The 24327-nt window shown below is 41.9% G+C and overlaps 1 protein-coding gene across 2 annotated transcripts in view; it reads left to right on the forward strand.

Annotated features, from left to right (window-relative positions):
• The window catches only part of cux2b (cut-like homeobox 2b), a 130968-nt gene that overhangs the window by 50605 nt on the left and 56036 nt on the right, over positions 1-24327 (forward strand). For both annotated transcript variants that reach the window (XM_074669762.1, XM_074669763.1), the window contains exon 3: positions 5740-5787. In XM_074669762.1, the coding sequence (XP_074525863.1) occupies positions 5740-5787 (48 nt within the window). The remainder of the gene's footprint in view (positions 1-5739; positions 5788-24327) is intronic.

Genomic DNA, 24327 nt, shown 5'->3' on the forward strand with positions numbered 1-24327 from the left:
TCTTGACCAATCAAGTGCAGCTAAACCAGAAAAAAGAGGAGAATAAACAATCAGAGCTGCCTCCCATCGTTTACTTCACAGGGTCGGCTCTTAGAGCTGAACGTTTGTAACTGACGCATCTTAAAAAAACTGACAAAACCAAACAAAAAAAAGATACCTAATTAAGCTGATGTGTGGAAACTGTGAGGATCTGTGCATGTATTTCTGTTTTCGAAATTAATCTTCCTCTGCTGATGCCGTCATTGTCCTAGCTTTGTTTCCTCAAGCGTCTACAACAAAGAGATGCTGAAAACTGATCAAATATTTTCTGTTTTGCCTTTTGCCTAAAATTCAACCCATATTCATTGATAGTTTTACAGTAAAAATGAAACGTTACATTTTAAATATATGTATATATATTTTAGACTTTAGTGACACCCTCAGTGTTTCTCAACCCCCACTTTGGGGACAACTATTTTAGAAGCCAGCAGGACTTTTGAGTTAACTAATTTAATGAAATTTTGGTTTTCAGAATCAAATGACAGAAAACTTTAAATTACTTGTTTTTTACTCCTAGAAGAAATGTTTAGCACACAATGAGACATGTTTAAAATGTGTAACTGTGACTTGCCCTTACTTCCTTCCCTTGTAGAAAACACATTCACAGTTTGAATATCAGAAATACACAGGCTTTTAGTTAAAGCAGAACATTCAGTACACTAGTGTTTGTTTAATGCAGCGTGCCAAAAGTACCAGGATGTCTCAGTGCTCGCGCTGTTGACGTTTTGCAGTATATAAGCCAGCATGTTTCCTCAGCTTATAATCTCTGCACAGTAAAAAAATCCTCACTTGTGAGAGACATGGTGACAAAGAGGGTGATAGTCGAAGGTGCAAGTTCTGAGACAGAGGTCTGTCCCAGCTTCAGGTGAAGTACGTACCTGTCAGGACAGCTGTGATACTTCCTGTGGGATTTAAAGTAGAGAGCACATCGTATCAGTGATAACTGACACGAGTGATAAAACAAGGAAAGGTGCCACTGTAAGGAGACATGCAAACAGTGCTTCTTACAGTAGTTACTTTGTCATCTTCATCCTGAGCACCACTCTGCTCCAAAATTTATACACATTTTAAATTAAAAGTCCTTTATCAAGCAATAACATCTCTGTCTCTCATGTTCTAAATCATCACTGCAAAAATGAAATCTAAGTGTTTATGTCTCAATTTTAGTAAAATTTCCCTTTTCAGACTTTATATGAGCCACATTCACCTGACATTTCCTAAAGAAATGTCTAATTTCATGATATTAAAAGACAAAAACACATGACCAAATTGCTCTTAAAGAGTAAAAAATAAGCTGCTGATGGGAGTGAGAAAAATGTTCCTGTTCAGAAAACTTGACAAAGTAATTTTTTAACCTACTGGCAGAATTTTTATGCCTCATTTTTTTTCTTTTAACATCTTGAAATAGGATTTTTTTATGGACTGGTCAGATGAATGTGGCCCATATTTTTTATTATTTCATTATTTTCTTTTTTTCAACCAAAAAAGAAAATGAAGAAACACCAAGATTTTTGTTTTGCATTGTACATGTTTCCTGACAGTGTAATTCTTTATGAAATTCATCTATAGTTATCACTTTAAATGTAATCTCTCTTTTTAAATGTATGTATATTTTTTTTACCTTTTTATCAGAGGACAGGACAGGGCAGGAAGGAGAGGCTGTTTTCCTCCTTTGTGGACTAACCTCTGTTTGTGGGGTGCTCGATTTGACCCCTGAGCCAAACCAACGTCCCGAGCTGTAAAAAAAATCATTTTTCAGGACTCTTCTGCATCCACATCACTGGACACGTTGCTGTCTCTTTTCTTCTGTTATTTTGAAAACTGTGGTGCATTTTCTGTACCGTTTGTTTATAATGTGCCAGGGCCTCCTCCTGCCTCACTTTTTGTAAGGCAAAATGGCAATTAAGGTGGATTGTGTTAAATAAATGAGCAGCTAATCAATGGATGATACAGATAAGATTTTGTCCTTTTTTATCATCCTCTTTGAAATGATCACCCATTGACTTGTAAGCTGAAGTCAAAGAGAATATTTTTATATTTTATAAATGAGCCCTCTGGCTATTTGCTGTGCTGTGCTGCCTGCCGATCTGAGCCGGGTGATGTAGTGTGCTGCTGTAATCTTGTCAGTGTAATACAGGCGTTTAAGACAGGATCAGGCTGTCACCACTGGCAGTACAATCCCCTTACCTGAGGCTGTGGGAGCTCACTCTAGTTTGGAGCTCTGAGCTTAAATACAAGCTAGTGGAAAGCCCCACTTTTTAAACATGCCCACTCAAACCCTTCATGTTCCACGGCTAATACTCACCGCCATCAACAGGATACCTCAATTCCACATATGTGGTGTTAGAGTTCCTTTAAGGACAGTCGCTGACATGAAGGAGATGGTTTGTTTTATTTCTGAAGTGGGGTTGTATGAGGTACATGTCAATAGTAAATGTATTAGGATGCTGGTCAGGCAGGCACCTTTAATGAGAAGGCCAGAGAGCCGGGACTGAAGCTAAGCTATCAACCGTCAGCTAAAGCAAGTAATTTAGTAATTTAACAAACTCCAAACCAAACACTAATGTCAGAGTGAGTGTGTGTTAAATGACAATTTCTCAGTTTGCTGTTCATTTTCACACCATTCTCAGACACGGCGCTAAGGTATCCCTCTACCTGCACTGCATGGATTAGCTCTGACCTGCAGGTTTACAGTCTAAATCAGGGGTAGCCAACCAGTCAGAGACCAAGAGCCTCAAAAATTATTGTGGTACTGCGGAGAGCCATGTCACACACGTGGTCTTACAAACACACTTCCTCTTCCACACATGAACGAAATGACATAAAATGAAAATCAATACATTTCCAATTTTCAAAGCGAGATTTACTGTGTTTGTGTGTTTAAATTCGTACTAGAGAAGAGAAACTGAAACTTAAGTATCAATCCCAACTGATCCCAATGTTGGCATCCATATAAATATAGTTTAGATTGAACGGCACACCACTACTCATAACAATATACATTTTTTTTGTGAATGGATCAAAGAGCCACACACCGAAAGCCAAAGAGCCATATGTGGCTCGCGAGCCACAGGTTGGCCACCCCTGGTCTAAACTGTAACCAGACTAAAACCTGAGTGAATCTGACGGAGATGATATCCTGACGTTTACTGTGGAGACATGAAAACACCTCTGTGATAACAGAGGAAGAACCAGACTCAACAGACCAAAGGAAAAGGTGGAGAAACATCCATACAGGAGACTGTTTGATCAATGTATTAGCTTCTTTGTTGTAAATAATCTAAAGCAATAATCTGGCAAACCCAGTTTGTGAATCAAGCTCATCTTACCCTTCAACAGTTAACATGGAGTGAGTTAACAGCTATGGATAAGTTTTGCTTTTCGAGTATTCAAACGATCATTGAGTATTAGAAAATAGACAGGATGGTGTGACTGTGATCTCAGTGATGTCATCCATCTGTTTCTGAAACAGAGTTTTGAGGCAAGTCATTGTCTGAGGCCATATTGGAAATGAGGCGGGCTTGTAGCCTCAACACAAACACCTTTAGGTCGCCAATTTGCCAAGTTATGGCATCTTAATATCTTCTGGACTACTCAGTTAGAAAAAAACTCACCCCGTACAGTGTGCTGATAGAGAAATTCACTTTTCAGGCTGATGCCATCTTTTCTTGTACCAGGCTGTAAACATGTTTATTTCTGCTGTGGAAGCAATTTTTTATGGCTTGGTGTGGACATGGTTTCTGGTACTGCCATTGCCTGCCTCACGCGGACACTGGACAGGCTGCAGATTTTAACACTTTTGCATTGGCTCAAATTTGTAGTTTGGAGATTGCTGCTAGCTATTATCTCATCTCAAACTGTTTTTTCATTTGTTTTTACAGCTCCTGGTTGTAATGAGATATAATCACCTGGTGGTGTTTGTAGGGTGTCCAAAGGCTGTTTGCACTTAAATAAAAAAAAACATCCATAATAACAAAATCACATGGAAATAACGTTCAGAATGCATCAGTATCAGCTGCCAAAAACCTGCTCAAACAGGTGCAGCACTGTGAAATTCAGACACGAAAAAAACTGACTTCTGCAGGAACAAAGAGATCTGGAGGAAACTTCTAGAAAAAAAAAATCAAACTGGGTGCAAACCAAAATATAGAATTCAATCATACAACAACTTTGCACTCATAACTTATGAGTGAGAGATTAAATGACTTACGAGTCATAAGTCATTGAATCTCTATCTCCTTATGTTTGCAGGGGGCACTGTTCAATTAACTGGGGGTTAGTAGTGACAGTCAAATGGTGTTTTTGGTAAAATTTCTGTCTTTTTGTAAACTCTTACTTTCAAGGTGTTACCTAGTCTTATACCTAATAACTTGAGATCTCTCCCGATCTCTGGTAAGTAAAGAAGTTTCCCCCCTTTTTCCTTTGGTTTGTTGAGTCTCGTCCTCCCTCTGTGAACTCCAGCTCATAGAGGTGTAGTTATGTTTCCAGGGGAAGCTTCATGTATTCGTTAGTCTCAGAATCACTCACCTTATAGTTTGGTTATTTTTTTGACTCTTTTGAAGCCCTCAAAGCAGGGGCGGGGTTATGGGTGGGCCCAGAGGTCCAAGGCACATCTACTTTTTAACAGGCCTACTCAAAACTTTTCTTTGAATTAATTGATTTATTATTATTATTATTATTATTATTTATTTTTTATTTTTTATTTTATTTTATTTTTTTTTATTATTATGTATTTATTTATTTATTTATTCATTCATTCATTCATTCATTTATTCATTTTAATCTAATTTTTAAATGGATTTAAAAGATGTATTGTGGATTTTTTTCAATTTTTTGATTGTTTTGTTAGTGCTAAATGGCCTGTCTTTGTAAAATGAACAAAGTTTGGCAATCTCTCTAGCCTGCTGGAAAAAATGCATAAACAAACAGAGTAATGACACATTAAGCCTCACATTCAATAGGCAAGACTAGAAAACCTTTTTGGGAAAGACTGTGGAGGTTTTTTTTTTCTTTCATTAAACCATGGTTGTGGTCCCTGCTCTTTTGGCCTATGATTAACACAAAAAAAACAACTATCAAATATTATCGGTGCAAAAAGCAACTAAATTTGTTTTGAAACCACAAATAGTAACAGTGGTACATTGGTCCGTCATGTTTATCAATTCAATTAGTCACCCACTAATGTTTGTAATTTAAAGCCCAGCCGAAATTAGTTTGGGCCCACCCAAACCTGAAATCCTGGCTCCGTTCCTTCCTTAAAGTTAAAAACTGAACAGTCCTTGCACATGATACTCGTGTTTACGTTGAGGTTTGTTAGTATTTACTCTGTCATGTGGTAGAGCTGTCCTCGTCTGCGGTAGTTTGTAACCCACTTTCCATTCTGCTTCTCTGGCTGCTTCCTCAACAAAGGAGCCCAGCTTTCAGCTTTCCCCTGTGGCTAATACATTAACTATTGACAAGGACCTCAAACAACCCCACTTCAGAAGAAAACCAAACCATCCCTGTTAATTTTACATCATCATGGCATCAAAGACACTTGAGTTAAACTTGAATCTTATTCATCAACATTAAAGACCCTCACTCCTCTTTCTTGTGCTCGGTGGTTGTACCTCGCTGGTCTCAATCTGTTTCCCAAACAGGTGAAATATCTGCAGAATCTAAACTGCTGAGGCTGACTTTACCCGTGTTATCTGTTCACAGGAAGTCCGGGAGATGGTGGCACCTGTTCTCAAGAGTTTCCAGGCCCAGGTGAGTCACGTTTTCTGCAGTTTACACAGATATATATTTACAGATTCTGCAGAGTCAAACACAAAGAAGCTGCACAAAGCTTAGCAGCTGTAGCATTGTATTGATGTTCTCCTGCAGCTTCTTCTCTAACACATAATAAGTCAGTAGAACAAGAGACACTGGTGCCGAGGCTTGCGTGTACATTGACCAGCGCCTTTGGAGTGAATGATTTGATAAATAGCGTGAGGGATCCGTGGCGTACTTTTCCTCTTACTGCTCATCTGCTGCATATTGACTGATGCCTTTTCTGTCAAAGTGAAGTAGCATCTATCTGCCATTAGATGATCAGATATCTGACTTCTCATATTTTCTTGGCTGAGACAAGCCCTCATTTCCTGTTGTGATGGTGCATTCAGCGTGCCCCCTCTGACGTCGCCATATTGAAAAAGTCATCTGATACCTACCAAGACTCTGCTCCAGCCATTAAACCAAGGTCATAAATCACATTTGTGAGCTGCGTTATGGTCTGCAAAGCAGAGCCTTATGGAAATGATACCACAAATATGTTTTCAGTCTCGCTCTGTGCTCTGCAGCCCGGCTCAGCGCTAACCTGAAAGCCCTATCATCTGTAAACATGAGAACACTCAGCTTGGATTGTTCAGTCCTCTTGGAAGTGATTATTGGCAGATTCTTTTTAATGCTTTATAATTGACTAGGCCCGAGCATCCGTGTTCCCTGGCAGGAGCTATCACATTCTTCAGCGCTACGCTGGGCTATACTCTGTGGTTGATTTGTGTGCTAATTCAATTACTCCACTGTAAAGTCGCACGAATATCAGAAGCACCCCTCCACATCTTTATTGTGCAAACAGGAACCCACAGGATTAATTTAAGCACCATTGATGTCTGCCAACTGGGAGTCTGGAGATGTTTCATAGTAGATAAAATAGATGGCTGATAATGAGCGATGATTTTTTTTTCTTCTTGTTGAGGCGCTGCAGGCCTCTCTGGGTACCTCTCGGTCTCTCTTGTGTAACTTCCACAGGCTCACGCTCTGCACATTGATAAGCAAGCAGCTTGCAGAGGAAAATGCCTCGACTATTTTTTGATCTCGAGGTGCAGCGAGCGACTCTGCACACCATAATAATATAATCCTCCGGTGTTTTCTGATACACTTTGACCTTATTGGTAATGTCAAACAGCTTGCGGAGGCTTGTGAACTTTACCCAGAGGTAGTCTTCACGACCTCAGTGTAAGCTGTGGGACCTGGACCTGCTGCTGCAGGGGGGGCGGCAGGGAGAGGAAGGTGGAGCTGGGTGTGCTTGTTTGGCTTTGTGGTTTGGGGGGAGAGACTAAAGCTCCCCTGCAGCTGCACTGTACAGGTGGTGAAATAGAGGAGTGCTGTGTGTGTGTGTGTGTGTGTGTGTGTGTGTGTGTGTGTGAGGATGCATACATGCAAGAAAAGAACTGGTTCCTTTCTTCCAGCCCCTCCTCTTCCCACCCGATTCGGAGGCCCAGAGGAGTGCCTCATGGTATTTGGACCCTCATCATGCCACTTCTAAAGGAGAAGTCGGCTCCTTTGAAGTGTTTGCGACATGACAGGTTCTCTTTCTTTTCTTTTTCATTTCAATGTTCCCCACCCACTTTCCCTCTCTTCTCCCGTCCAATCTCGCCTTCTAATTATCGCTAACCAGGCGACTGATTAGAAACACGTTGCCGACCTAGTTATTTTCTGAGGAGCTGGAGGAGGAGAAAGGGTTAATCCCAGAGCTGGTGGCTGTCATTGGTCGCTTCCCTCCTTCTTCTCCTCTTTTTCGTTCTGCTCTCCTCTTTCTTTCCCTGGAAGTTTGCTAATGAGGTCCCGTCAGAGCTGAGGAGAGGTGTTAATTTGGCCTTGTGAAGTAGGAAGGAGATTAAGGACAGTGAGGAGCTGAGTTTACGGCTTAAAATACACCGCTGTCCTTATTAATCCACAGGGCCCTGGGAGACCGGCGTTTTTGGTTTTATAATGAACACTGTCTTATAATGAAGGTAATTTTAATAAAAATTTACGGCGAAGAAGAAGAAGAAGAAGAGGAGATGGCACACGTCTCAGTGGTCTGAGGCACACCTTTGGGGCTCAGGGATACAGCGGTTATTTTTCAAATAACTGATCACGGGAGGGACGGGCCTGTTGGCCCTCACCGTTCACGCCGCTCTGACAGCTCTCGCGCCTTTCCCGGCGTTCAAAAAGCGTCTTCACTGTAAAACTGTGTAGGCTTCTCAGTGCAATTTACACCTGCCTCGCACTTCAGAGTGCAAACTCCCCGCAGGACAAACCTTTCCGAGGTGCGGGGAGGAAAAAACTGTATGTTTGTAACTTCCTCTCCATCCTGTGGAGGCAGAGTCCTCCTCACAATCTTGAATATCAGCCCCCGAATTAACCAATCAGTCTATTTTCTTCCTTCCTCTTGATGTTGTTTGGTTCGCTCCGGAAAAGAAAACAGCAGTATGAGTCCCTAATTACTGAAACTTGCTTTACAATGATAATCCGTAGAGTAATTTAGCGTGCACAATGAGAGTTGTGGTGCTTGCGCAGATGGAGATTCTGATAAATAGTTTGTAACGTGTAATTAGCAGCTCTGCCGGTTACATACCATTAACCCCTCCAGCTCAGGAATCATTATTGGCCCTCATTATCAAGCAGTAAGGTGCGATCGAGCTGACTAGACATCAAAAACATCAAACAGCTATTAAAGCGCTGCAAACCGGGGGCCGGTGGACACCTGTTTATGAGTCTAACTGTGCCATTCCTCCCCCTGAGGTTGAGAAGACAGGATGTGGGGGAAGACAATGTTTTCATGTATGTTTTAAGTGAAGGATGCTCCGACTGTACGGCCGATCTCAAAATGGTTCCTTCTTCACCTTTACGACTGATTCCTCACAGTCGCTGAAGGTAAACAGAAGCTGTGATGAGTTATTCACCTCTTATTTCTTTTTTTTTTGTGAAGAGCGGAGAATAAAACATGTGTCTTCTGATCCATGGGTCACGACAGGAGAGGGAAGAGTCTGCTTCACTCTCATTTATTAGAAATACCTGCGTCTGTTTCCAGCCTCTCACAGCTGATCCGAGGAGAGCAGAGCGCCTCGCTGTGTGTTTTTTTTCCACAGACCTTGCCCACAGTGCCTTGCCCTGAGCTCGCCCGCCATGCAGCGAGGTAGACAAACACCGTCTTTGATCATCCATCGAGAGACGACCAGTTCTTCCTCCTTTTGATTAACTCCTGAAGGAAATGATAATTTCTCTTGAATGTATGAATATGTTATGAATAGTGGAATGAATCAAAGAGTAACGGATAATAATTAATTACAGCGCCATGATAAAAGGCTGTGGGTGTTATGACGCAAGCTTCCTCCGTGTCATTATGAGAGGCTCCGTAATTACCTTTCTGCACGAGCCAGCGCTCCTGGCGGTGCTGGCGGTGAGAGTGGCGCTCACTGAGTGAGTCTAACGGTCATAAAGCTTTTCTCTGCCTAATTGTCTGAGGGGCTCTATGGCACTTTCATAGATGAGGGACTGCGCTGTTAGGAAAAATGCTCAGCCACTGTACAGCTTTTCCAGCTCAATGAAGACAGATCTTCATCACGGGCTAAACCTCGCGGTTATTAGGTACAGATTGCTTGAATGGATGGCTAGCTGGGGAAGTTTGGGTTGAAACAAGCAGCAGCTCAGAGAAGCTTCCAGGCTGCAGGTTAACAATCAGGTTAGTGTTGATTTCTATGGGTATTGTTCATTATAGGCCAATATTTGTGTGCAAATAAAGCAGATCCCTGCCTTACAGGTACCTCTGAATGCTCCCTTTGTGCCATTATTCATGCATTACCTTATGTAAGGGGCATTTATGACACCCTCCTACTCTCATTCACTCCCACTGCCCTGTCCTCCTCTGCCTCCCCCCCTGGCTACGAGCAGACTGCTCCACAGTGGGCTGACAAGGTATCTCTAATGCCTGTCTCCTGCCCGGCTGTCTCAGGCTCATTGAGCAGCGGGCTGGGCCCAGGATCTCCAGGCCATTACCTATTCACAGCACGTCCAGGCCTCCAGCCTATTGTGGGGAGCATAATGGGCTCCAGGGCCATGTAAACCAGCGTCTCTCTGCTCCTGCTTTATCACTTGTGTCCTCTTCATGCTAAAGGAGGGAGAAAGGTGGGAGGCAGGTGTGCTGGTAGGGAGAGGAGGGTGGCAGGGAGCAGAGGGGAAGGGGCACGGGAGTGTAATTGGACGTTAGATAAAACCTTCCTCCAGTCTTTACGTCCTCTGCGTCTCCAGAGGATGAACGTCCTCACTTGTTCCCCCCGTCGGAGCAGAAAACAGGCTCTGACCTGAAGTTAATGCGATTCTGTTCACTTACTGTTTCACTCTTTATTACTTCTGAGTTTACTAATATTGATTGGTGTTAGTCGAAGACAGTCCAGCTCATACATGGAGATTGGATCAAATACGGTGAGGCAGCTGGTGTTACCTCTTCTTATCTGAAGCCACGTATTGACAAATGATCCTGTGAGTCATTTTTACATTAATACATAAAAAAAGTTTTCATCAGGCTGTTAAAGACTGGTACATCTTATGGTAGAAATCAAAAGCTTGGCAGTGTCAGAGCTAAGAAACCAACATGTTATGGGGTTCAACTTTTTGATGACAGCATTTTTTTAAACGTTTATTTCCTCACCACAGCAGACGAGCTAAAACAGACACTTACATGAAGTACAGTCTTCTGTTTTTTAGTCGTTTGATCTGCTCCTGCCCCTTCCTCTATGTAAACAATATGGCGACTTTTGATACCTAAAACCTAAAAATAACTGTTTTTCTCTCATTGGTTTTTAGAAAACCCTTCTTTCAGCCTCTGTCTGAAACTCTTCCCTTTATCTGCTTTATATGTACAAAAAAAAATAACTTCCTGTTTTGTGGCTGGGGCTAAATTCTGGAGTACAGACCTTCATTCTGGGCATCACAAGCTGATTTCTGAGTGTTAGATCTCTATTTGATAAAATCAAGTGGTCAGTTTATAGAGGTTAGAGTGGAATGGCACACATTAAAAGCAACAATAATGTATACAACTCATGAAGAAGATAACCCATTGAGTTACACACATTTTTTTGCGCACAAATAGACAAATGTTATGAATAGGAGGATGGTCTATAACCTAACTGTCGTCATAAACAACAAACCGACATCAGGGTCGACAGAAATAAAGTAAATTCACCTGAGTACTAGGGATGTCCCGATCTGATACACTGATCAGTAACAGCCCCTGATTTGGCTATTTTTAGAAGATGGGATAGCATCGGATTTTCGTTACGTGATTGGGACTGGTATCTAGTTTTCACATGTTTTCAGCACCCATAATGCTTTATGGCTCAAACCACTTTGCGAACATGTCAACTTTGTGGAACTACTTCTCGTTGAAAAAACAATGACAGTAAAACAGCGTCTTGCAACATTTGTAAAGTGAGTTTTGATATGATTCATTATTTACAACAGAATCACCCAACAGAGTACGCGAGTTATCAGAAAAAGGTATCAGTATTGGAGCACAAGTCAAAAAATCTGTGTTGGGACATCCCAACTGAGTACTGAACATAAAGAGAGGATATTGTGACTTTTTAGTCTTTACACAGTCCCCTTAGTAGCTCTACATGATTTAAAGCTCATAAACATTCCTTATTTTTCTTCACACTTGAGCTAAAGAAAGTCTTTATATCAGCCTCTGTCCAAATGTCATTTTAGCTTCTGTCTCTTTAAGGCTGCCCTGTTCCACAATCCCCCTTCCCTCTGATTGGCCAGCCCTCTGGAAGCTTGTCAGGGGCAGACCTTGGATACTTGTATTCAAGTCCTCTTTTTTTCTGAAAATTTTCATTTTTTTTTAGTAGTTATACGAGGTTAAAAACGAGGCTTTACGTAACGTTTAACGATGATTGACAGCTGCTGTTCTCGTGTATTTTTTTCGGGGATTGTAAAATATGTCGGGAGGTGGAGTCAAGAAGTGATTAGACTCTCCAAAGAAAAAAAAAAATAGTATTTTTGTCATCCAGCTCCACCCAGATTCTCCCAGAATCCCTCATCGTCTCTACTGCTCAGACTCTGGCTGCAACTGCTTCAATGGCTGCGCCTGTGACAGAGAATTTGGGCTTCAAAACCGTACAATGAGAAATGGCGGAGCCACACTGTCCACTCTATGTACGGTCTATGTGTTTCAGACCCACTCCTATCAGCTAGCCATAAACCAGTCAGAGGATCCTTATGCGATGACCTCATCGTTTCAGCGAGTCTTATGAAGATTTCATGCCATTTTTTTAGAACAGAGGGTTTTTGATCAGTTTACTCTATAAATATGTGGAGGTTTAAAAATCAGCAAAAGTCAAATATAAACATCCATTATTTTTACTTTATACCCATTTTTAAAATATGTGCGCAGTATACCCCCTCTTTAATAATCAGCTCCTTCCTTACACTCAGTCTGTCACTGGTAGTTCTCAGAGCACTTTCAAAGAGAGCATGTTCAGCTTTTACTAAACTATGCAGAAAGTTAAAATTTAATAAATTTAAAGTCTAAATAAATAAATAAATAAATGTGATTAGTGTTTAATGCCTTATTTCAGCCAATGAGAACTAACATTGTCCATCACAAGCAGCTAGTTAAAGCCAGAATAGCTAAGCTGTAAAAACCATTATGCATGTTCAAATGCATTTAAAAACACATATTGTAATGTTCATTTTCCAATGTGCAATAAAAACATCTTTAAATGAAATCCTTAGATCAGAAGTTAGAAAAATGCTGTAACAACCCTGAACTATCATGAAGAGATAGAAAGACTTTGTGTCTTTGTCTTCAGCGTTTGCAAACAGAGCTAAACACAGACGTATTTCTCCAGAACTGCTGCAGAAAGTTCAGACAGTAACTTTGAACATAAAATCTCATCTATTTGGTGAGCGTCAGGATAAAAAAGCAGCTGTTGTGTGGCAGTGTTTCTCTCACCCTGTGTCATATTTTAGCTCCACGTTGGGCCTTTTGAAGAAGTTTAATATATCTGACTGCCCTTGTTTGTTTCCTGTGTGGTGACTGATGGTTGTGGATCTGTCGGGTGTTTTTATGCTGAGACACTTCAACCTTTCCATCAGCCTTCCCAGTGTCAGTCTTATCCCTCCTCTGCCGTGCTGTGATCTGATGGTGTGTGTGTGTGTGAGAGAGTGTGTGTTGGCGTGTTTGTTTTCCTGTCCTGACTGATGCCCTGTCGGAGTGTCCCAGTTGGGTGTATTCATCATTATGGATGCGTGTTTAGAGCCAGGGATGCACACCAGGTAAAGTAGGGGGGCTGAGGTGGGGGCTGGGGTGTTATAAATAGGCACTTGGCTCTCTAGCCATGTGGAATTGATGAGTTTCAGCACATTCTGCTCTGCAGTGCCAGGTTTAATTTCTACCGTCCTGACAGCACAAACCTCAGAGCCCGGAGACGTCACGCCTGACTGCCGCTGCTGTGCAAATGTTAGCCATGTTTGAGGATGGACGCACGCACAGTGCTGACTGCAACGCTGCTATTGGGTGTCAGACTGGGTGTACAGCCGCTCCTCTAAACCCCTGTCACCTTAAGAGACAGGCAATCACATTCCCCTCCTGACCCCTCACCAAACACACTCTCACCAGCAGCAGACACTAACTAATCTCACACACCGTCTCTAAGATGTAGCTCTCCTCAGACTAACATGGTCAACTGCTTGTTATGAGACAGGTGAGAGCCTCCCTTCCTCCCTCCAGGCAGCTGAAGTCAGAGAGCAGCATCACTTGTTGTAGCAGCAGAGCTGTCTCCGAGCATCTCTGACTCCTGGCTCCCTCTCAGCTGCTGGCAAGAGCACAGTCAAATTAGCCAATAAAAATGTGTGAAATCGGTGGCTCAGCGCCGGCGAGGACATGCCAGGAGAAATAAACATCAGCGCTCGTACAACCAGGAAAGCTCATGCGAGGAGGAAAAGGTGGAACTGGGAGGAGGGCGGGAGAAGCTGCTCCGCCAATTCTACGGCGCGATTCTCCGATTTCAGGCGCAGAATTGAAGCAGCACAGACTGAGTCGGAGAGCAAAGTTGTCTCTTTGCTCCATTAAACATTGAGACCCAGCCTCAGATGGAGCCGGTGGCAGCGGAAGTCAAAAGAACACGAGCTTCTGTCAGAGGGATACACAGCCCACATGTGCTGAAGTGATTTAATTCTCTCTGTTGCACCGCGGTGTTCCCCCCCCACCACCCCCTGCTGAAGCCTGGGAATACCAGTCTTCATTTCACATGATGCTCGGCTGTGAAGTTTAATTTCAGCAGAATCTAAACACGCTAATTAAATATCATAACTTTCAGAAGAAGGCTCTTGTAAAGGCACCTGAAATTTTAATTTAGACTTCAAAAGAGCGAAGACTTTAAAGCAAATCTATTGTTTTTCATTTAGACTTGCAATTTTCTTTTCTCTGCAGTACTGCAGTACGTAGTTATGATTGATCTGGTAATTAAAATATGCAGAGAGGGAAAAATATTAACTGCTCCTTTTTTTTCCCACTTTTATTTTTTTTGTTTTAGAAAACAGCCGACACGTTTTCCTTCTCTTTCCAGCACAGATAATTAAATTTTGCACATTGATGTTCTTTACCCAGTATTCATCGGCCTCATTATTTTTCCATTCTCATCTTTCTGTAGAGAGATCGATAGATTGATAAAATGATGGAGCCTATCTTAAATAATGCAAGCAGAGAAAAGTTACTCTCGCTTTGCTGCCGGCTAAGTGTTTGAACTTTTATTCTTCTCTCCGATTGTCTTTAATATCCCATGAAGGTGGATCTCCAAGTATAACATGCCTTTGTGAATCATTTATTCACATTTCTGCTGTCCCTCTGCAGAAAACGATGCATCCCCTCTCCACTCCTAGTGGGCCCGTAGTAGACACAGCGATGCTTGTCAAGGCTAATATCCTAAATGATAAAGAAACCAGCAATTCCATGAAAGACAGCGTAAAGTAGGCCAATTACCTAGGGAGCATTTTTGCTAGAAGAGATAGCAGCTCCAAATGTCACATGCAGGAACATTAGGACCGATTGTTTATAATATGACCTGACAGTTTGGGTCTCTGTAATATGGGATTAACTACAATACTAATTAACATGTGGCTCTATTAAAGCAAGCAGCTGCAAGTGAAGAAACCCTCCGAACAGGGAGGAGAGAGACTTCTCTCATGTGGAGCCCACATTGAAGTGTCGCTTCCTCACCGCTAATCAAGTGTGTTTTTTTACACTTTAAAGAGATCTGCTTGTTTTATTCTCATTTTACACAACACTCTAAATCACACCCACTGCCCTCAGATATCTAAGCCCACAGATCAGAGCCTTCTTCGCCTTTGTTACAAACAGATATATATGTTTGAAAGTCCCACCGCAGGGCCCTATTTCATCCAAGACACAAAGTGGCCTCGGTGGCTTAAGGAAAGTGTTAAATGCTCCCTCAATTAAAGCAAAGGAACTTTGCATCTCCTCACCACGTCTCCTACGGTCCCTGTAATTGAGTCTCAGTGGATTAAGAGCTCCAGCTCTTCCAGTGGAGTGAATTGCCTGACTTCAAGTACAGAGACTCGGACGGTCGCTAGAAACAGGAGTGCTAGCCGCTAAAGTGTTAGCTGCAGTGAGGAGGACAAAGGCACAGGGGGATAGCCTGAATTAGGGAGAGGGGTTGTGATAGTTTTCTTGCACAGCCTTCATTGCCGGCACTAACTTTCACCTGACTTCAATTTGCGAATGTCCTCCTGTGTCCACACTGGATACTTTTCTCTTCATAGCTGGTAATAGTCCAGACTAGAGATAGACCGATATGGATTTTTCCTGGCCAATACCGATTATTTGTGGTCAAGGAGGCCGATAACTCATAGTTGAAGCCGATATAAATTTACAGTCAAAGTGAGAATGTTGGTGTAAAATTTTTGAACAATACAAACTCCAACACTTAACTTTATTCAAAGCCTTCAAGCATGAGTTTATTAGCGGCATGTTTTATTAAGTCTATTGAAAACTTTAAAAAAAATCAAGTTTTTAATGTAAATTAAGTTTTCCAAAATTTCAATGTAACTGCAGTAACTGTAATAACTGCACTGCTGATTGGCTGTTACCCAAGCCATGGCTCTGCTTGTAACCAATCAGATGGTACTGTGGGTGGGACAGTGCTGGGGACTGAGTAGTGACTGCAGACAGCGGAGCGGCTGCATTAGAGCCACAACAACGCAGTTTTACATTTTTTCTTATCAGCCATTGTATTAAAAAAAGGCCGATATGCTTTCAAATGCCAAATATCGGCCCTGATAATTGGCCTGGCCGATAACTGTTCCATCCCTAGTGCGTTTATTCCCTGCTCAGAGGTTCACAGAGATGTGGATATAAGTAGGGTGGAACGCTGAAGATGAGGCGCCAACAGAGGAGATGAATGTCCAATTGTTCAAAATGGAAAAGGGCCTACTGGGAACTTGAAAAACAATTAGGCCTGATGACTGCTTGTATTTTCAAGATACAAAAGAATGACAAAAAAAAGAAAAGAAAACAGCAAAAGAAGAAAAATAATCCCTTTCTCTGTTTTTTTTTGACAAATGACACCTTGATAGGATACACAATCCTCGAACATCCTGGGGGCTGCTGACGTCCACAGCTTCTCTAAGTAACTGAGTGTATCGAAGTCACTGTAAGGACTTCCTGAGAGATCTGTGGACATCACACATAGTCCATAAAGTGACTGTGGGCTCAGTGGCCACTACACATGGAACAGTTCACAAAAACCACGGTTTGGTTCTTATCATGGTTTTGTGGTCATTTTTTTAGGTTTGGTTCTGTTTACATTGTTGTTGTTTTTAACTTCTTTATTGTCACCATATACCTAATAAACCACTATCAACAGGTTGTTTTTAATTTATTATCTCATCTATAGTCATGAAAAAACTGAAGAATGAGGCTGCTTCCCATTTTAAACCTCATTAAAGCTGAGTGAAACATTGCTAGTTTCAACATGTCAACTCCACAGTAAGGAAAGTCACTATTGTCTGTCCCAGAAGCCACTACATGACGCTGCTGTCTAATTTGGATAATAATCATATACTGAACAAAGCACATGCCCCCCACACCGAGAGAGGAAAACCAAACTTACAATTTTTTCATAACCCGTTCCATCCCGAGCTGCTATGTGATCAAAGAATAGCATAGATATTCAAGTAGCTTGTATTAAATCTAATTGGTTTGTTTTAGCCGAATTGTGCTACAATATACCTACCCTAACTATGGTAAAGACCCATGTTATAAATTTCAAGTTTATTCCCCTAAATTCCTAAAATGATGTAACCCTGCTGCAGTGGTTTCTTGTACTGGTGGACTAGGTCCCACTCCCCATCAGGTTAGTCCTTAAAGCAGTAGACTAAAGGCCAGATGATGTCACAGCTAAAGCTAGCTTGATAATGTTAAATTTACAATTTGTGTGTAACTCTTGGATATTTTTTTTATTTTTTTTTTATTTTTTTTTTGCAAATGGAAAAAAATAATCCAAAGTTTTCCTGCACCATTTCCTGCACATCCTCTTAAGAACTTATCAGCAGCACAGTTTTGATGAAATTTCTAAATAAAGCCAGTTTAGACGGTAATGTTAACCCCTTGATGCCTGTTGTCACAAATTTGTGACATAACCTGTCAGGTCTTGATGCAGCTGAGATGACCTCTGTATCCCACTAATGCCTATTGATTCATAATCTACACATATTAAGGATCTTATCAAATTTACTGTGTCCCAATGCATTGGTTTGAGGGTGAATTTTTTATGTATATTAATTGAAATTATCGGCGTGCTTTATTTAAATTTCCAATTGCCACTAAATTCAGCATCTGTAGGAACACAAAATCAGACAAAAACATTTTTTTCATTTAAGTTAATTCAGGCTTGGTTGGTTAAACAAGTACAAAGGACTTAAGTCTCTTCAGATAAAACTTCTATTCATGAATATTAAACTGGAGCACAGGTTTTTAATTCTGTCATCAGACATCAGTATCCTCTAAACCAGCGGTCCCCGACCCTCTTTGTGCCATGGACCGGTTTAATGTCAGACAATGTTTTCACGGACTGGCTCTTCTTCTGTCTCCTCATTGGCCCAAAAAAACTTTCCAAAGAGGTTTGTTTTTTATCCATTTTGCTAGCTTGGTGTCAAGAATGAGTCAAAGATGGGTATGACAGAGAGAATCTGGTCATTTTTGAAAACAAAACATAATTTAGAATCAGATAATAAATAAAACTGAAATAATTTAAGTCAAGTATTTTTTGTGTGGCCCGGTACCAATCGACCCATGGATCAGTACCGGTCCGCGGCCTGGAGGTTTGGGACCACTGCTCTAAATGATGTAAGTGATAAAACCACCCAGTACAAACAGTTAAACTGGAAATGATGTTTTTCTGTGGTTTTCTTCAAAAACAAAAACTTGGAGAGCTCATTTGGCAGTATGTGAGTGTGTGTGTGTATATTTGTGTGTCCACATGGTTGTGTGTGAGTGTGTGTGTATGTGTGTGTTTGTAGACATGTGTCTTCTTGTGGGGAGACATGTGAAGGACAGCCGAAGGTGCAGTGAGCTCCAGTGATGGGCTTGTTTTATTACATCTCATATTGAGACCAATCTCTGTCCATTCACCTGAAGGACAGCCAGCTATTCCCTAACTAAATTAGCCAGCCGCGGTGGTGTGAGAGGGGCCTCCACAGACACACAATCACACTCTGACACATGGACACACACACACAATCTGAAAGACAGGTTCAGACAGTCACGCAATAACGCGTAGTTTTCCCCTCTGCCTCCTGCTCTCCTGCTCTCCTCCTGCTCTCCTCCTCCTCGTGCAGGAAGTCACATTTAACATGCGTAATGACACGACCCGTCCCCCTCGTCCCCTCTGTGTCTCTCACATGGAAACACACACTGTCCTGATGCTGGCCTGAGATGAGGCGGTGGTGGAAACTTGCGTGTTTGTGGCGCTGTCACCATGCCCTGCAGTGCACAGGGTTGTGTGATCATGTTGATCATGTGACAGATGTGTGGCAGACCTGGCTTCACTTCACAGCGTGTGTACATACACCTTCACGGCTCACGTACTGTGAGGAGTGTTTGAGGCCACGCCGCGCTGGAGCTGTGAGGGTGAACGTTCTCTTTATGCTCTTCTCCCTAATGAAATGTCTGTTGTACAGTTTGTTATTTTTCTTTTTGTTCACTCATGGAGGATGTTCTAATGAGGCAGAGCCTGAAATAGCAGTGGGGCTAGCTCTGCAGAACTATGACATCCCATGTGAAAACTTGCCCAAATCACAGTGGCTGCAGCCGTGCGTCAGGTTTCTTTATTTATAACCCACATGGAATTGTCCTACACTCTGAGCATATGGAGGGTTATGTAACGCTCACTATCCAATAGATAACCGCTAAAGTCAGGTCCTATATATAAAGCTCGCTGTAGAGTTGTTTCTGAGGCTGCTTGAGATTGATTTAGTGCTCCTGAACGTCTGCTTCACAATGGTGGAACATAAAAAGTAGGTAATGTGAATAAAAAACAAACTTTTTGCAGATTTCCTGGAAAAAGTGTTTTCATGTTTTCAGACCAAGCTCAGAGCTTCTTCCACAAATACAGGGTGTCCATCAAGTCTCTTTACCGTTTACACGATATTTTAAAAAGGCGATTAATGAGATATCTTAATCAGATTTGTTTGATGTACTCAGTAGTTATCAAAGTTTTCAATCACATTACATTTGTGTATTTCAGGTATCCTGCTCACAAAAGATATATAGTTAAATTAACCCTTAAAAATTGCTACTCCTCAAGAAAAGGCACAATGTGTGTCATGGTTTAACACAGAACTGAGTATGGAAGAGATCCACCGTCACATCCGTCAGTTCATGCATGGCACAAGAAATTTATGAAGGTGGGACAGTGTTGGATAGAGGGAGGAGTGGACGATATCTGCTCCTCATTTTTTAACTATTTCCACACATTTGTCTGTTCTAGAGGTGCACCGTTCACAAACTTCTGGCCGATCACCGATCTTTAAATAGCCTGACCTGCCAATATTGATTTTTACTTTTTAATTTTTATAACTGATAGCATGTACCCTCAGTGTTCCAATCTTATTTTATTGAAAACCATTGAACAATACCTGTGAAACAATAAGATCTTTTCAACTTGAACAACCAATAAAGTGTCCTGAGCTTTAGATCTCAGAGCTAAAAGCAACAATGGCTGGCTGTCAGACCTTCCTGGAAGTATCTAAGATCAGTTTCATATGTAAGGATGGGCCCATCACTGATCCCCCAAAACTAAGAAAAACGGCACCAATCGAACAGTGCATGTTTAGTCTTTCCATTTTTTTATTTATTTATTTTTTTTATTTTAAAGGGACTTTATGGACATCCTGTACATCACAGACCAAGAGAAAACAGGAAAGACTGTTTTATTAAAGAGTTCACCTGCCAAACCAGTTTGGAAGAACTGCATGATAAGATAATGCATAATTTCTTAAGTTTTTCTTTAAAAAATTAAGTCATGATATGAGACTGAAAGAATAAACCCACAGACACTGTTTGATACTTTAGACTGACCCTTGAAGAAACCATGTATTAAAAACTTATGGGAGGTGTAAAGAGGACTAATTGTTCTTCTCTAGTGCAAGTTCAGTTACTTTGATGGCATTTTTCTGAAGCAGTAGTGAAAGCATCAGTCTGTAAATCTACTGAAGTTAAACTGAATAGGCCTATCTCTAAAATGTCCTTCGGACTTGAGGACTGGTTTTTAAATCAGGGGGTGTGGAGTGAGAGGGGTTAATGTCAGTAAGATCTGAGCTCTGAACATCTCTTCCTGTGCTGAAAGTTAAAGTCTAACCAACAGAAGAGCATTAATGAGAGAATAACACGTGTTTAGGTTGAAGTTCCTAAGTATTTGAGTTTCCTCTTTGTTTTTATTTTACACTTTGTAGACACTCCCTACATCAAGTCACAGCCTGCTGTGAGTTCAAAGAGTTCATTGCAGGGGGCTTGACAGCGGCATGGCTCCATGCTGGTCCTGGTTCCTGAGCCCAACTTCGCACCAGCCGACGTGTTCCATGACATTGTTGGTGGGCGTGTCTTGACTGATGAGTCTTTGTTTGCGTAGTAGCTCAAGAAAAACATGTAGCTTTTTCATTGAAAATCAGACAATTGTTGTCTGTTTATTTTAATTTGTATTGAAAATCACATTTTGTTAATAAAACGCTTGGAGTCTGATCTGCCAAAGGTTTGCATGTATAGCTGATGTGCTAACCAGGTGCCCTGAGGATTGCGAGAAATGAGTTGAATATCAAGCATAATCCATGTAGCCTGTTTGCTGTGATGAATATGCAGAATATTTCCAGGTCACCTGCAACATGCCTACTAATTACACATGCAAACTTTAAGTCTGCACATACAATTTAGTGCTCGTTTTGCAGGATCTCAATAGATCTTGTTTAACTATAATATAGCCCTTTGTTGAACTATAAAATGGCACTTATCTATCCCAACCATTATATATATTTTTTTGTTTAATGCAGAATAACTAAAAGAGGAGTCTGCAAATGGAGTTGAAATAAAAGATGAATGGATAGAGACAAAAACCCCAAGAAAAGCAGCAAAAACTTTTAAAATATCAATGTGATCTGCCTTTTTGCTGGTGTTTCAACTTTCACCTGACTAATAAAGGTTAATGCCCTCCCACTTTTGTTCTACTTATACTGTTATAAACACAGGCTTGTTCGTTAGAAAGTGTCATGGTTCTGAGAATCCAAAGAAAACCAGTTTGAGAACCAGAACTGTTCTGGTGTAAAAGCCCTTTATGAATCCAAATCTAGAAGCCCCAATACCAACACCCTTCTGATCTGCTACCAGTATTAATTCAAAATACCCTGTTCCTGTAAGGATGAGACTGATCAACATGTTCTGGTAACTTCAAGCTTTTGTAACTTTTTTAAAACCAAAATTTAATACAAACAAATTTAAAATAGCTGTTTTATTGTTATTTAATGGGATTATAAATGTGTAAATGTTTGGTGAGTAAATCTCCAACACTGACAGGAATCTTTTTAATTGTAAACGTTAGAAAAAGAAGGAATTGGTTGGGGTGTTGGTGTTGGTTGTATGGCTCTGCCCTTTGTCCCTTTGATCCAGTCTTAATCTACTTTGTTGTGATTTCAGCATGAACAGCGTGTTCTTCTCCTCTTGTATGTTAGTTCACCTGGTCACGGGACCAGAGGTGTCAGCCAATCAGCTGCAGGCATACTACTCATGAACGGCTTGGATCCTCTTCTGTTTTTTTTAAATCAGCATCTGACACAAAGAAAAAATGTAGTAAAGCACAAAATTCACACAGAAATATTTCAGCACAGTTACTTCCACTTCTAAATATTACACATACTGTTTATGAAGAAGTGGGAGAAAATGCTCCTCCTGCCGTCGTGGGCTCCACATCTCGTCTGATTAGCCCTCATTCAGTCAGACTGAAATGCCAGCTCGCGCCTGTCACATTGTATATGAGCATTCAGACAGAAAAGCTGGTCATTACAATCATGACATCAAATGCCTGGCAGCAGAGGTCAATCAGTGTACATTAACCAAACAGAGCTCATTTGTTTTACAGCTTTTAGTGGCGTGTTGGCACCGGCCGACATGAGCTTTAGGCTGGCATCCAGCGGGCATGGAGGGCCTCCCAGCAGAGCGGGGAGCAAGACGGGGCTGGCCAGTCCTCTAATAGAGGAATACTGTATGAAGGAGACAGAGAGCGGGGTGTGAGTGTGTGTGCTTACCCCTGCTCCTGGAGCACACAGAGGGTTTATTCAGGGGGAGTAAGCTCTGAGACTTACACTGTGATAGAGTAAAGCTAAAAAAGAAAGATCAGATAATGAAAGTCTATCTTTAATTTTCACAGTTTTAACATCTTTGAGTGTTTATGTGTTCAACACTGATGCCATGCTCACACACACATACACACACTGAGCCCAAAGATCACTCTCAACCTTCACCTGCGTCTAATTATAGCAGATGAAGGCACATTTTGATGGCACTCTGGTGATCTGTCATCGACAGGCCTCTCCACGCTGGCTGGGAGTGATATCTCTCTGTAAAATATGTATGACATCAAAAAGCCTTAAAGGTTATTACAAATTAATCATGACTAGTGGGCCGAGAGCAGTAAAAAATAGCCTTCCTTTGGTGTCGTGTTTAAATGTTTAATTTAACATGCTCTAATATAAATGTGGACTGCCTCTCAGCTGTGTGTGCGCGGACCCCTCGGCCTCAGCAGACCGTCAGCGGGCTGGAACATACAAACTGAGACCAGGCGGGCTCACATGTATTAAGATCAACATTCAGATTAGACTGATTCGCGCAGACGTGAGCGATCATTCGTCTGGAGCTGTCAGCTGTTATCTGGAGGAGGGCGGCATGCTGCTCGCTGCGCGTCTCCTTCAACATACGGAATTATAAAAAAAACACTAAAGGCAGCAGTTTTACTCGGATCAAGCGTAAATTCTCTGTAGAGTGCGAGACACAGAAAAGCTCTTTCTGAAGCAAGTGGAATCATTGGCCCTGAACCCCCTCACAGTAATGTCTGAAGACACTGTACAAAATTGCCTTATTTATGCCTGTAATGTAAGCTGTCTGTTCTGGTGTCGCTCATTCTCTGTGGAACCGACGACGGTGGCAGCCGAGTCTGAAGTGAATTTGCCGGGCGACTACCTGGGAAACATCAACAGTCATTAATTATGTAAAACTCCTCTCGCAGTGGGAGCAGGGAAAGCTGCACACAACTACAGCGCCCGCTCCTATTAGACTCAATGTACTCCACAATGAGCCCCCACTGCCTGGGGGCGTGGAGGGATTATCAGCCTACCGCCACGACCCCCCATAGAAAGACACACGGTGTACAGTACACACACATTTACACACACTAAATGTTACTTTCTATTAAGTTCTGCAGCCGTCTGCGGTTGCGTTTGGCAGAGGAGCAGACTAACAGGAATCTCTGCGCTGTCTCTCCTCTCTAGTCACCCCATCATTCACTTCTCTCCTTCGCAGGTCCTGCTAGGTCTTTTTTCTCCCTCCCTGACAATTGTTTGCTTTCCCGCTCCCTCACTACAATGAATGAAATCGGCAAATCTGACAGGACAAATGATATGCCATGTTTGTCAGGAACACCGGGTAAGGGGGCTGCTTTCGTTGTTGATAGCTCTGCCACTAACGCTTCCACCGTGTCGCCTGCGTGGAACCAGATTACCCGCAGAGCCCGGCAGCTCGAGCAGGGGCCTACCTGAGGGTCCTCCTTCAAGCAGAATTACAGACCACGGCAGATTTATCAAGCAAATAACGGAGCTAATTTCTGCACCATGTGTTTCCAATCCATCTTCTGTCGGTAGCAGACGCGGGATTGTTTGGCAGGCTTCAAGTCGTCTCCACGGCGTTCTGCTCCTCCGTCAGCTGCGCTCTCCTAGTCGTGG

Source organism: Halichoeres trimaculatus, unplaced genomic scaffold (assembly GCF_033239565.1).
Source record: "Halichoeres trimaculatus isolate MK-OKI-2021-1 unplaced genomic scaffold, fHalTri1.1 fHalTri1_scaffold_5, whole genome shotgun sequence".
In the NCBI taxonomy this organism is placed as follows: domain Eukaryota; kingdom Metazoa; phylum Chordata; class Actinopteri; order Labriformes; family Labridae; genus Halichoeres; species Halichoeres trimaculatus.